The 14,747-nt window shown below is 38.9% G+C and overlaps 1 protein-coding gene across 1 annotated transcript; it reads right to left on the reverse strand.

The window, feature by feature from the left end:
- Positions 1–1,741: 1,741 nt before the first annotated feature.
- Positions 1,742–11,037, reverse strand: PRRG4 (proline rich and Gla domain 4). Its single transcript, XM_053449532.1, has 6 exons — positions 10,844–11,037; positions 7,408–7,526; positions 6,592–6,755; positions 6,389–6,437; positions 4,729–4,855; positions 1,742–2,575 (listed from the first exon to the last, which is right to left on the reverse strand). The coding sequence occupies exons 1-6, from the start codon at positions 10,876–10,878 to the stop codon at positions 2,347–2,349; spliced, it is 723 nt and encodes a 240-aa protein (XP_053305507.1). The 5' UTR covers positions 10,879–11,037; the 3' UTR covers positions 1,742–2,346.
- Between the last annotated feature and the right edge of the window lie 3,710 nt (positions 11,038–14,747).

Genomic DNA, 14,747 nt, shown 5'->3' on the forward strand with positions numbered 1-14,747 from the left:
ATCTACAGACACCAGACAAGCCAGAAGACTTGTTTGTTCCCTCAGAAATCTCATGGTGCTGTCACAACCACAAGGGATTCTGGGTAGGCACATGCAAATAAGTTCAACAATGACCACCTTTTGCCTCTAATAACTGATAACAATGACATATTTAACCATGTTAGATAGCTATAAGTGGTAGTGGGCAAAGTATTAGTGAAAATGTAAAGGTCAATAGCTCTGTCAATGTAATTTCATTTGGAATGCAACACCACATCCAAAGCTGTTCAATTAGAGAAATAAAACAAATGAGACATCTCTGTTGTTTGCATACGACTCTTCCAAGAAGCCCTACGTTTTAGAGAAAACAGGTGATGAGAGTGGCAAAAAATGACAATATTTGAAATTGCAAATTTAATATAGATGATGCCTTCAGTGGCAAACACAAGTGCATTGAATGCTAAGCATTTCCATTGCGGAATACGATGGCGCTGTATAAATAAATTCCAATACTCACTAATTGGGTCTCTACTTGAGGTATAATAGAGGATGTTGAGGCTTTGTTGCTATTTTAATTTCCTGTGTGTCCAGGCATGGATTCCCTTTGTATCCCATTCAGAACTGGTAAACACATAATTTTCACTGTAAACAAAGTTCCATAAACAAAATGCATTTCCATAAACAATAAGTCATTATTTTGCAGGGCTGGAACCTCCATGGGGCAAAGTGCCACAAGCTGAGGGGTATAATTGAGCTGTCCAGCAGCAATGCCCCTTCTTCCCTTTTACCTCCGAAACTCTGACTCTGCTTAGGCACCAAGAATCCTAGTTACTGCTCTATTAGTTTGATAGTTTACCAAGAATGCCCACCTTAACCAGTGGGTGAGATAAACATTTGTCCATGGACTACAATTGTAGGACAGCAGGAAAGATGGGTCTGGCCAGGGCATCTTTTGGCCCAGGGGGCAGGGAAATCCAAGAGACTCCTTCGGTCCCTTGCACCCCCAGGTAACTAAACATAAGCACTGGCACACATATTTAGACACTCTATAACACTTACACACTCATGTTAGCATGCACACACTCACACTAAACACCCACTGTAACACATACTTATACTAATTCATGCTAACACACACACTTACCACATACACATTCATGCTAACACACACTTAGCAGCCTCAGTTTTACCGCAGAGTCACGTAACATGGTGTTGTGTGACCCTCTCTCTGAAGAATCCCGGACTGGCCTCGGGAGCAATCCCCCCCTGGCCAGCCCGCTCCTGGTCTGGTCATTGCCTAAGGTGCCAGTCAGGTGTAAGTTTGCCAAGTGGCTTTTCCCAAAATAATAGACTTTGATAATAATAAAGGGTTTGATTAATGCAAATGTAGAAGGAATATAGGTAGGAGAAGAAGCACACTGTAAGGGCCACAGCTCATTGTTGTGGCCTTAATGTTAAAGATGTCTTCTTAAAACCATAGTTTCATTTGTCTCACTCCAATTCAGTTAAGTTGCATTATTTGTATGATTTATATTTATTATTAAATGACCAAAGCACTCTGTAGAACGTCACCACTATTCTTTATCTGCTTCACGCAGGGATGTCCAACTCCAGTCCTTGAGTCCAGCCACCAAAACGTCCTATGAGTTTGATACATAATTCTGCGATTATTATTTCTAGTCCCGTAAGACAGGATTAGTCCGTTTTTACATGCATAAATTTTCTCACTTGTTTTATTTAAATATCTGTACATTACACATCCTTGTTGCTTGATGGCCCAATGTTATTTTATTAGTGAAAAATGGTTAAACACTTTGGAAGTGTTACACGGTCATCAAATTTTCTTCACAAAATATATTTTGGTTGCATTCACACTTATAGAAAAATATAGAGAAATATATATAAAAAGTTTTTTTTTTCTTTTCATCTTTTATCCATGTTACTGTGCTTGAACTCCTTGTGTCTCCTTTTAACTCATAATATAGTCATTCGTTCTACAACTCTGTTGAAACAATTGCTAATCTTTTGCAGCACAAATTTGCAGTCCATCTTGTGGTCCGATTGTCCCTTTAATTCCTCCAGGAGATGTGCATGCTTCGTTTTAGGTTATGCTTGGAGTTGCTCAAGTCATCAGCAAGTGACCACTGATGACAAAACCATGGAATGTTTAAATAGGTAGGATTGTCATTCACATTTTGCTTGATCGTCTCACTCTACAGAAGGTCCGGTGCATGTGCAAGTTAAATTAACTTAATCATTGTTCCATCTCCTTAAGTAGCTCATAATCCTCTTCAACAGTCTTTTACCAGAGACATTTCTTTCTTGCCAAAGGTCAAAGGTGTTCCAATATTGATGAACGAACATAAGCTACAAGACTGGAAACTTTTGGGAAGCAGGAATCGAGAGGGATTTTTTAAGAGCCTTTGCATCTAAAACCATCCCTGGATAAGGAGGTGGTGGTGATGTGTCACATGCTACTAGATCATAAGGAGGAGGATCGTGTGGTTCCAGAGGTGGGCATGTGGGGTTCAGTGGAAGGACCTCTGGTGACCTTGATATACCTGATGACCGTCTGCATTCGCAGTCACCCTCTGGGCTGTAAACAAAATAAATGGTACATGTTCAGATGAGTACTTGATATAATACTTTGCTCGTATTAACTGTGGAGAATTGTATAAGGTAAGTCACACAGTTGTTCTCAGTAGGTTCAATTCACTAAAGCACACGTTAGAACTGATTTTTTCAGACCTCATTATTCATTATGAAACCCCAAAATTGTCCACACCTATTTTATTTCTGTGCCTTCCTGACAGACAGGGAAGGGGAAGACTCCTCAGAGAGAATATAGACAATGACCCAAATTATTTTGTTGAAAGCTAAATGCAAATTATGTTATGTTAATTAAGTATGGGCCCTTCCTTAAATTAGGAAAAGACTCCACACACAGGAGTCACTACGTAGATTACTGAGCAAAAACCTGATGAACACTCATGCCTATGGGGTCTAACTGTGGGTATGTTTGCTGACAATATATATTTTTTTTACTTCCGCTGTTTTAAAGATTACAAGTAAATCCTTATCTGAGTGCTTCAGAACTTTTTGTTATATTGATATTAGGAAGTGAACAGGCTGGCCAATTCAAAGGCACAGGACACGGTCAGCCCTAACAATGTGGAACTCAAACCCAGCTCACCCAACTGTAGTCCAAAAAGTAGGAGTTACTATTAAGCTTGAGAATGAAGCTGAACCGATTCACACTGAAACTCTTTGGCATATTGTCAGGAAAGTTTGCTATTCTTTATGAGGGGTCAACACTGGCATGTTTCTCCAGCAAGAAGGACGAAGGTGGCCATGCATAATGTATATTGCAATGTGCGAGGAGAAATCTCATGGATTTCACTATGCATTATACAGGTTCAGCATGGCTTTTCTTGCAGCAGAAGCTCACTGGGGATGGCCCTTCATAATGGATAATGAAGTCAAGGATTCAAACCACAAATTTCCTACCAACTCTTCTTTAGTGAGTTTTGTTTACCAAGGGTGAAGATACCAGTGAGGAGGGTATCAGGGTATTGTCTGTATTTTTCTGAAGGACCTTTAAATGTGCATAATTAGAGGGATAATTGAATTGAATTTTCAGACACACAAATCAATCACACACCTATAATTACAGTATGTTAAAATGTTTTATTGCATAACCGAGAAACCATGAACTTTAAATGAAATGAACAGTGTGTCCTGGGAACGAAGGAATTAAAAAAAAAACATCAGATGTTATCTCTTCTAACATATGCAATAAAATGTATTTTATTGGGATTTCCAAATTATACATTGTTTCTGTTCATGTAATTAGATGAACAGATAACTAATAAAACAGGACAGAACACTATATCTGCCCCACAGAGAAAAGGTGTGTGAGCCTTAGGCAAGGAATAAGCATTGGACTTGTATGAGATATGTACGAAGTGTGTGGAGTCTCCGTCCTTTTGTGGAAGAGCTCCAGGAGGCTTGGATAAAGCAGCGGACAGTGGGGAGAAGCGGCCGAAGAAAGGAGAAAGAATACAGAGGACAGAAGAAGCGAAGAAGAAGAAGAAGAGGCAATAGAAGAAGCAGGGCTGCAGAAAAGGAGACAGGGACACGGAAGCGGATGGAGGAGTGGGTAGAGAGACATTGAGAGAAAGTGAGAGAGAAAAAGTGTAAGAGAGTGAGTGAGAGTGAATGAGGGTGAGTGACAGCAAGTTTAGTTTAATTAAAAAAACCCTCAAAATTTTGTCTGAACCAAATGTAAAGGAAACAAAATTCATTGTCCAAGAAAAGAATGAACCAAAGACGAAAGGGAAAATTTGAATAATTGTGGTCCATTTGCACAAGTCTAATAAGCACGCACTATTATATATGTAAAACCAATTGAAAATTTAATGTATAACCATGAACACGAAAATGGGTCTGAACCTCTCATTTGAACGCACTAGGGCCAAAATCAACAAAAAAAAAAACAGTAGAAGCATTTTTATTCATGGCAGCGCTAGATATATATAAATATATATATAAATATATATATATATATATATATATATATATATATATATATATATATATATATATAGTTCTCAGTCACAGCTAGACTGTATAGTAATGTAGGAAGAAGCTGTTTCAAGCTTTGAAGGTTCACATAATTCATACATTAAATATAATATTGGATAAATACCTAATATTGGTATTTTCCTCCCTATTATCTTACATACTTACACATTGCCGTGTCTTCTGCGATCACAGTAGAATATGTACAAGTAGTAGATCAGAAGCCCAATTACCACCAAGCATGTTCCAGCAGACATCAGACCAGTGAGAAGACCGACCACATCGATTTTCGTAACTGACCCACAGAGAGAGGAAGAAAAGCAACCTATATTAATTTACATCACTTACCCCTTCCCTGGATGGCATCATTATTTCTTACTTCTTTATTTCTTAAGGGGACGTTAAAGCCTCAGGCTCATTATTTCTATCATTCCATTCAAATGACTTATTATGTGACTTGGCAAACGAGGCAGACACATTGTAAATCTGATTGCGTGAAAATAGTCTTAAGTTTCTTACCATAAAACCATTTCACAATATAGATGAAGCAAATAAAGATTGAAGATTAAATCCTTCCAGTATGAAGCCGTTGTCATATATCCTGATGTAAATATTATATTAATATATATATATATATATGTAATCATTTTTTTACAGGTGACTATTGATAATCTTACATGTCCGTTATGATGTCGAGTTCTTCCCAATTGATGAAGGTTTCCTATGAAGATGGTTTCCTTACCGCCGCTTGACTTACCGCCCCTTGAAATCTACCTGCATAGTTCCAGCGCCCCCCAGGGGGCGGTATCACCCACTTTGTGAAGTACTGGGTTATAGTTATAACCTGCATTTTGTGTGTTTATTTGGAAAGTAGAGTAATCACTACGATTTTAACTCTATGTTACACAACAGATAAAACATGTAAAAATGTTTTTTTTTTTTCCAAAAAACTTCTCTTCTCTTCCTATGCATCCACCACCCCCCTATTGCACCCGAGGCTACATGGGTGGCGCTGGAGCGATCTGGTTTAGAAGAATTTACTTTGGGACTAACAGAAGATAATTTCGGTTGAATGTCTAAACTATCGTGTAAGTCTCATGGCTCATAAAGCTGCCAGAGTGTTAGGATTTCTCCAATTAATATGTACTCAGAGAAGCAGCTTTGTGTATTGCTGTGCAGCATGCCACGTGTTATCAGACAATCGTGTTACGTCAGTGTACCCTGAAATCTATACTAGTATGATATCTCAATTGCACAATATCCATCGCTGAGAAACTGATGGCAAGAGCAAAACGTTCTGTTAAAACTTGTGTTATATTGACAAACTTATGAAGTTGGGTGTCATTCTATTAAATTGTATCACCAGCCACTACATCTTATTAATATTTGTAATCAGGAACATAACATTAATATTAATGGGTAACCTTTACTCATGAGAGACTGCTGTGATGTTCTGCCTTCTTAGAACTGTATGTCGTCAATAATTACTTATCTATGTTGATGGGTAGGTTTGTATGCAGAAGTCATCAGTCACTGACAAAGGTTGTTTAATTGATTGAATTAATTAAAATAGAAACAGAGTTTCAATCCCATGATAGCTCAAAAAGGCATATGTTCAATGGGCCATGGGTCCAGTATATGATATTAGACATATGCAGATAACCATGTCAAAATAAAAACACCCTGGTCTTTTTAGGGGGATTTCAATCCTAGTCTTTCAATTAAATCCTTAATAAACTGCCTATAATTTGCTCTTGCAGGACCCGTACGTCTATGGCCAGTGGTAATCCCATGGTTATGTTTGTACTTCACCCTTTGTGTCTCTTACCTTTGCTCGTGGAAGAATCTTTGGAGGAATATCCTTTCCAAAAGTCCATCTAAAAACATAAAACTAATTTTGGTTAAAAAAATAAATAAAATTAAACATCAGTATGGAGTGGAAATATAGCCGGGCAAAGCGGTATTGGCTGAACCCCAACATCTCTTATGTAAATACTTTGTAAATGTAAATACTAATGTCATGCAAATTACCGTCGTATCATGATCCTCAAATATTTCTCTGGCTTCCTCATAGTTACATAGTTCTTCATAACATTCTCTCTCCAGATTACCAGGAGTGAATACCTCAAAATCAAACTGGTTGTAAAGTAAACGACGGCCAAGGAAGCTGCCGGCATCTTCCTCATTCTTAAACACTAAAAAAGAGATTGACAAGGTGTCTCTGTTACCATCTCCCGGGATGCATTCCAGACATTTCCATTTATTTCTATTTGTAATTGTAAAATGAAGATTCTATTTGACAGGTTCCTTGAGGAGCAGGGATCATTACATCACGAAGGGAAAATGTTAATAATAAAACACAGGATCTAACTAAACTGCCATAAAAAAGCACATGGTTTTGGTCAAAATAGGTAAACCTTGGATGAACGTAAATGACAAATGACCTCCTCCTAAAAATGTCTAGTCTGTAGGCCTTGTATCTAGAAGCTCATTCATCTCATAGAATTTATCATTTTATGGAATTTTCAAGTGGAAACACTTTTTTAAAATAAAATGTAGTTATTAGGACATCCTTAAAGTATATGAAACAGTAGATACTAATGTGACGATAACATCATAATGGATGGAGTTGAACCTTTCATAAAATATTTAAAGTAAAATAAAGTAAACAGCTCTAGGAGCGTCTTCAGATTTTTCAGAGCCCCAATACTACATGATTAGACAGGTCTGGCTCTAGCCACAACCGTTGACAAAATGGTTAGTAATAGATTGTTAATGCTCATCATGATGCTACCAGGGAGTGTCTGGCTTTGCCATCTCTGTATGCATAAACAGCTGGCGTTATACCTTCTTTATAGTTCTTCAATGGCTTGGATTCCAGAAGTGATCTTGTACAGTGTGGAAACCCTGAAGCCACAAAAGCCAGCTGCCCAAGTAATATCAACTGGAGACCAGAAATCTGGTACCTACAAAAAAAAGTGGATTAGAAAAATGTTTACATGTTAGGGAATCAACTAAGTCCAGCTTTGGCCTAAAGCTTTCTTACATGTCATAGAACATAAAGGGCAAAATACACGTGTCAGTACAGGAGCCACACACTGCTGCTTCAAGGAGCAGGTAATGATAAATAGCAATGGGTTTGAGCAGACACTTTGTATATAGAAGAGTAAGGAAGTCATCTATGCTCAAGTTAAAGGGAGAGCTGCTAATGAGTCCACAGCGGGCCACTTGTGTACCAAACACCCACAAGGATACCCTTTATGGAGTATCCTACTTGTGGAAGAAGAGAGAAGAAGTTGAAAAGGAAGTGGTGGCAAAACTTTGTGGGTTTGGGGCAACATGGATTGGTATGATCAAGACCTCATTAATTATAGATACAGCCCTGAAAGGAAATAGAGGTCACTCACTGCATTGAATAATTTTGAGGAGGATTGCTCCTCAAACTCATACCAAAAAGCTTAAGCCTATGAAAAAAAAACTAACTTCCAACATACCCATCAAAAGAAAACACAATGATCAGGCAACTTTTTGAGGGACCAGGTAAGTCATTGGGTATGAAGCTCCTACACTCGTGATAGTAACACTAGGGTTATGCCTTTGCCTCCAGTTTGTAAAGTTTCTGCAAATACTAATAAATATTGTGTGAGGTTGAATACACTGCCTGCGGGGGCTGGGTAAAATTAGTAATTAACAAACTCCCAAACACTATTAATCATGTAGATTTGTTAAAGAGGTTGACTTGTGTACACTGTGTGAGAAGTTTACTCTATGTGGCTTGGCAAACATACCCTGCCTGTCCTTGGGTTTATGCAATGAATGGGATATGTCTGCCTTTTATAATATGCACCTTTAACACGGAATTATGGGGAAAAAAAGAGTAAATGAAACCATTTCCCAAGGGAGGGGCTGAACTTGGAACTACACACAGATTAACCGCACATCCCACACCTTCCCTCCATCGGTCACGAGAAACCTTACTAGCATTATTTGGGAGTAACCACAAACAATCACTCCAGCGAGTATGAGATTCAGTGCAGCTATTTGGTGTGGTGAATGGGTGCTGCCAGTTATTGTTGTGGTGAATGGGTGCTGCCGGTTATTGTTGTGGTGAATGGGTGCTGCCGGTTATTGCTGTAATCATGATTGCACAACCATAGCCCTTACGGAACCGAGCACTAAAGAACATAATTTAAAGGAACAGAACATCGGTATTACAAATCTGGAGTGATTATTAATATCGATGTTCAGGCTTCTTATGAACATAAATAGAATTTCTTAAAACAGTAGAGATGTTGACCTTGACATGTGGTCATTTATTACTAGGTGTGATAAGGAAGGTGGCTACACGTAAGTGCGCTATTTTGTGACTGACAACACGTTAGAAGAGGAAATATCACTCTTTTTAAATACTCAAGCAATTGAACAATATATATATATATATATATATATATATATATATATATATATATATATATATATATATATAATAATTTTTGCTTATATCATAAAGTATTAAGATTGCTGGCAACATGCTCAATGGGACCAACTCTCTCTGAGAATAATCTCCCTTTATATGTTTTGTTTTCTGGAGGTGCACTCTTTTTCTGTATTACACCCACATTGATCCCAATTTTGGATGAACTGTCCTCATTTTGACCAATCTACTACATACTCTCTAGGGGGCACTAACATTACTCATGGTGGACATTTGTCGGGGTCTGTGGTGGACGATTTAATGATGTTCTATGGACCTTCACAAACCTTGCCACGGACGCTGGTGTCCTTGTACGGACACTTTGCCTATCCCTGATTCCCAGGCTGAAAGTGTAGTTGGTGTATTGGGTCCTAGCTCAACATGCATGAACACATGGTTAGCATGTGACCTCACAAAGTGTAATGGCTTCTTAGTATAACATAAAGAAACATTGTCAACCAACCCGGAATTTATAGCTTTCCTTAACTGAATATGGTGGAACCCTGTTTGCTCCTAGATAGTTAAATGTAGCAATATGATCAATGCTTAATGCCAACTAGTATAACTTTATTTTATTTTCTTGGAACAGCCTATGACCACTAACCACTCCCTGTGTACAAGTTGTCAGAAGTTGATCCCCCAAATTAACAGATCGGACGTTCTTCTTTCCTTCTAACAACTAATTGCATAAAAGGAACACAGGAATTTTTTAAGAAGCTATTTATTTTGCTATAGAAACTCAGACTTAAAATCAGAGTGTCGCATCACTAGAGGCTACAATTAGGTTTTCTCTGAAGAAATATGAACGGAGCAGATTTTAACACGATTAAGGGATTATTTAGGGTTTAGACTTTTAACAGTACTAGGAATTACGGTTCTATTGCTATATTTAGTTATAATGGTCTTACATTCAGCTGAGTAGGTGGAACAATATTTACAGTTTTTACATGCTAAAATGTTATCTATAAATCAAAACTAAACTCTGTCCAGAGGCGCTCCTCGTCCACCCTGTCTTCTGGTGCCTCATTAAGCAATGCACAAGCTCAACTTCTACTGATGTCCTCGGTCATGCTATAGAAGCAGAAAGTGATGTAGGCAACTTCTCTTAATGGAAGTGCAGCAAACACTAGGGTTTACACCGAAACAACACAGCAAAAATATAAATAAAAATATAATTATCAAAAATATGTAGAAGCCGGTTCAACATAAGCCACACAGAGACGGCTTCCACAGATTTTTGCTAAGTATATTTTTTATTTATGTTCAACACTTTTTAGCACTTTTTAGTATTTGACTGTATTTGTGCATGTTAATGTATGGCATGGTTAATGAACAGCTATGCTCTGCGCATGCTGGAAGGTGTCGGATACGGGTGACATAATCATTTCTTATTACAAGACCCAACAAGCTGCGCTGGTACTACTGGGAGGTGGTGGTGACCTCTTTTCTCATCCACCACTAAGCAGACATAATATCATGGAGCGTCACAATGCCACCGTTTGAGCTGTCGCTTGTCTTGGAAATGCTATTGATTAATCCTTTAGGTTTCCTCCTGAATCTAGGCCAATCTATCAATGACCTGGCTGTAAAATACAGGAAGGAGGGTAGTAACCCCATCTCTATCTGCTAGTAAGTCACGTTTCTTCTTCTTTTGATTATTACTATTACTATTATTATTATTATTATTATAAATCAAGTATATTGATGATAATATGCATATACTCTTAACCTCCCAGATCTAAATATTAAAATGCCTAAAGGGGATATAAGAAGTCAGTTTAAAGAATTACGGATCAAATGAAACGTTACCTTAAAGCCAGGTAGACATGGTTGAACAGATGCATCAGTACCGAGAGGCCGGTGGTCGTGGCTGCCGTCGTACTTATACCTATCTTTATATTCCACGACTTCTAACAAGAAATGTTGAAGAGAAAGAGCAAAGTCCAACCAGCGTAAGGTAATAAGAGGTGTTCCCGTCTTTACTTGAACAGGTCGTAAAAAAAAAAAAAGGTCCCTGGTTTCCTTCCTATAAGTCCAACATGAAGACAGTGCTGTAGAATACTGATGCTGCCGGAGATCTATATGCAATACAGGTATACACCCATTTCATTTAGAAACAGGAACACAACAGGTAAGAGACGCGACAGGTAACTCCTCCTCGGAAGGGAAGGGGCGCTGCGTATGACGTAAGGCCGGCTGCTTGTCTCGTCTTGAAGCTGACAAACCCGGTTAATGAATTTTTGGGAGCTGAGACTAGTTTGAGATACATCATGGAATTTCTGCTGCTTCTCGTGTCACCAAAAACTTATAAAACTCAAAAAAGAAGATCAACAACTTACGCAAGCGTGCGTTGTTCACGCAGCGTTGTACATTTCATAGACAGGTAGAGATTCCCTTTTAAAAGTCCTACATTAAATGCACCCCCTAGAAGCAAATACTCCACAGCAGGTCCGTCATTTCATTCTTTCCTCCAACTGTTTGATTACTCCAGACATTCATGGGAAAGTTTCAGTTTCTATGGCAACAACTTTTGAGTGTCTGCTTTTGGGTCACGTGACAATTAAAGGTTCCCGGCTAAAATTATGAATTAGGCAACACTTTAAATGATTTACCAGGCCTGGGAACAAAAGTGTTTTAGCCTTATTTTTTTTTTATTGTGATATAGCAAAATGATCCCTCATTATATATAAGCCATTCCTGTTATCGGGCTTTGCTGCTGTCCTGTTCATTGTATGGCGGTTTAATACATTATTTTATTATTAATGTTATGTTGTACAGTAATAATGACAATAGCATTTGTTTTTCATCACTGCTATAAAATATTCATCCTCTTCTACATCACTCACCCTCCCCATCTTGTCCTGTTTATCCATTGTACAGCGCTCCAGAATATGATGGTGCTATAGAACTCATTAAATCATAATAATAATCCTTCTCGTGCTGTTGTTTTGTGTCTTGGGGAAATTCAGAAAAACAGGTACCTTGAAGGTGTCTCACTTCGTTTACTTCCAGCACTCCGCTCACAACAAAGGATTTATATTCTAAATGTCACCATCATAAAGTTCAGTTGTAAGCGGCTGTTTGTTTTTCCTGTACTCTAAATATTTGTGAACGGAGAAATCCCGCAACAAACAATCGCAAGACCTATATCAATTCTTCTTAGGAATTCAGCACCAAATTCAGTCTAGAAACGGTTCCTCAGGACTAGTTGATCTCGAAGGATGCATCAATAATCCACTGATTCTAACATAAATCTTCTAAGTTCAGCCACCAATTATCTTGGGTACATTAATAATAAGAAAAAAAGGAATTCTACAACTAATCCATCAGCCCCATCAGCCCCCAACCCTTTCCCATCTCTTCCTTGTTCTTTGTATTGCCTTCTCTACTTCATCCCTGGTTCTCCAGTCTCCTAATTCCTTCACTTTTCCCTCATCTTCCACCCATTTGCTTCATGGATATGTTGCCTTTAGACTATCTCCTTTGGTAGTCACTGTTTCCCCAAAGTACCCCCTCCCAGCCTTTCCCTTTCTAATGTCCCCTTCCTAAGACAGAAGACGCGTTTTCTTGGTGTTGCTCAGTATTCTTGGTTACATTGTTCCCCGGTCATGCTATGAATTCTCCTCTGCAACCACCAGAGGTCGCCTGCATTTTTTCTTTTTTCCCACTTTTCAACATGCTTTTTTCTTCCCCTCTCTACTTCAGACACTGATTTTCTCAGTTCTTCCAGTTCCTAACTCCACTCCTTCTCAATTCACTCATGGGTGGTGCCAGGGATAGGTGAAGTGTCCGTGGCAAGGTTTGTGAAGGTTCCTAGAATAATCATAAAATTGTCCAACCCAGACCCAAGTAAATGCCCACCATAAGCAATGTTGGCGTCTACCCCTGGATGGTGCTGGGAAGTCCAACAGTCTCCCTCCCTACCAAAGCGCCCATGTGGTACCATCTGGTGCTGATGACATTGTGCCTTGCCATGGGATTAGTGCAGTTCTTCAAACTCACAATACAATTAAAGATACTGTTCCACTTGGATAACACATTGAGTGCTCTAGTCTGTTGAGGAAACGTTAATATTATCCACATGATATCCACACATCTTAAGATGTATGCTACAGAAGAAGATGACCTGCTCTTTTGAGTTTACACTCCATTAAGAGGTTGAGGGGGGATGAGGCACATGCATATGCGGAACCACTCCATGGAGTGGCTGGAGTGGTCCTTTAAATGAGACAATAACAGACATGCTTCCAATACTTAAAATAACTTTTTTATGTGACATTGTTACATATTGATAGCTATTTGTGTAACTGAGAAAGCCGTTTAGAGAAAGAATAACGTTTTTTTAACTACATAAATTAAAAACATGTAATCTTTTGTTTATACATTATTTGTATATGCATTATTGTGGCTTTTAAGGATATAAAACACTGATACATTCACAAATCTAACTCCTAGAAAAGTGGGTGATGAAGGAGGGGAAAAAAGTCACAGAGATTTGTTGTCCATGGGCGTTAAACTGTGTTGAGCCACGCCCACTTTCCAACCAAGTCCCCTCTAACTCTATGTTATCCGTGGCTGGTCCCGTCCCTCATGAAGCCCCTCCTTCAAAAGAGCGAAAGCACCAGGTAGCCTAACCTGAGAAGTATCCAGGTATTTTAATGTGTAGCTACCATAAAAACATTTCTAGGAAATGTTTCTGCTTTTCATCAAGTGTAAGAACATATACAGAATATATATATATATATATATATATATATACTCACTGGCCACTTTATTAGGTAGACCTAAGGAGAATGGGAAGGTTTGAGATGACAGAAAGGCAACAGTAACTCAAATAACCACTCGTTACAACCAAGGTGTGCAACCTTGAAGCAGATGGGCTACAGTAGCAGAAGACCCCACCGGGTGCCACTCCTGTCAGCTAAGAACAGGAAACTGAGGCTATAATTCACACCATCTCACCAAAATTGGACAATAGAAGACTGGAAGAATGTTGCCCGGTCTGATGAGTCTCCATTCCAGCTGCGACATTCAGAAGGCAGACTTTGGCGTAAACAACATGAAAGCATGGATCCATCCTACATCCCCAATGGTGTGGGGGACATTTTCTTGGCACACTTTGGGCCCCTTAGTACCAATTGATCATTGTTTAAATGAGATAGCCTACCTGAGTATTGTTGCTGACCATGTCCATCCCTTTATGACCACAGTGTACCCATCTTCTGATGGCTACTTAACGCATCATGTCACAAATCTCATATTATCTCACACTGCTTTCATGAACATGACAATGAGTTCACTGAACTCCAATGGCCTCCACAGGTACCAGATATCAATCCAATAGAGCACCTTTGGGATGTGGTGGGAGATTCACATCGTTGATGTGCAGCCGACAAATCTGCAGCAACTGTGTGATGCCATCATGTCCATATGGACCAAAGTCTCTGAGGAATGTTTCCAGCACCTTGTAGAAAGTACGCCACAAAGAATGAAGGCAGTTCTGAACGCAAAAGGGGGTTCAACACGATGCTAGCAAGGTGTACCTAATAAAGTGGCCCGTGAGTGTGTATATATATATATATACAGTACATAGTTAATTTGATGCACCAGTATGACAGGGCAGGGATTTTAGTAACCCTTTAGCTGCTGTAAAACTAGAACTCCCATGGTGCTTAGTCACCAAATGCAAGTGGGAGTTGTAGTTGAGAGACAG

The sequence above is a fragment of the Spea bombifrons genome, chromosome 10, assembly GCF_027358695.1.
Source record: "Spea bombifrons isolate aSpeBom1 chromosome 10, aSpeBom1.2.pri, whole genome shotgun sequence".
NCBI lineage: Eukaryota > Metazoa > Chordata > Amphibia > Anura > Pelobatidae > Spea > Spea bombifrons.

What these genes read in the sequence shown, in the direction of transcription:
- PRRG4 (XM_053449532.1), bottom strand. Translation starts at nt 10,878, where the DNA reads ATGCATCTGTTCAACCATGTCTACCTGGCTTTAAG. An exon ending in TTGAGGATCATGATACGACG is followed by an intron (nt 6,438 to 6,591) that starts GTAATTTGCATG and finishes TTATGTTTTTAG; the next exon opens with ATGGACTTTTGGAAAGGATA. An exon ending in AGATTCTTCCACGAGCAAAG is followed by an intron (nt 4,856 to 6,388) that starts GTAAGAGACACA and finishes TCTGTGGGTCAG; the next exon opens with TTACGAAAATCGATGTGGTC.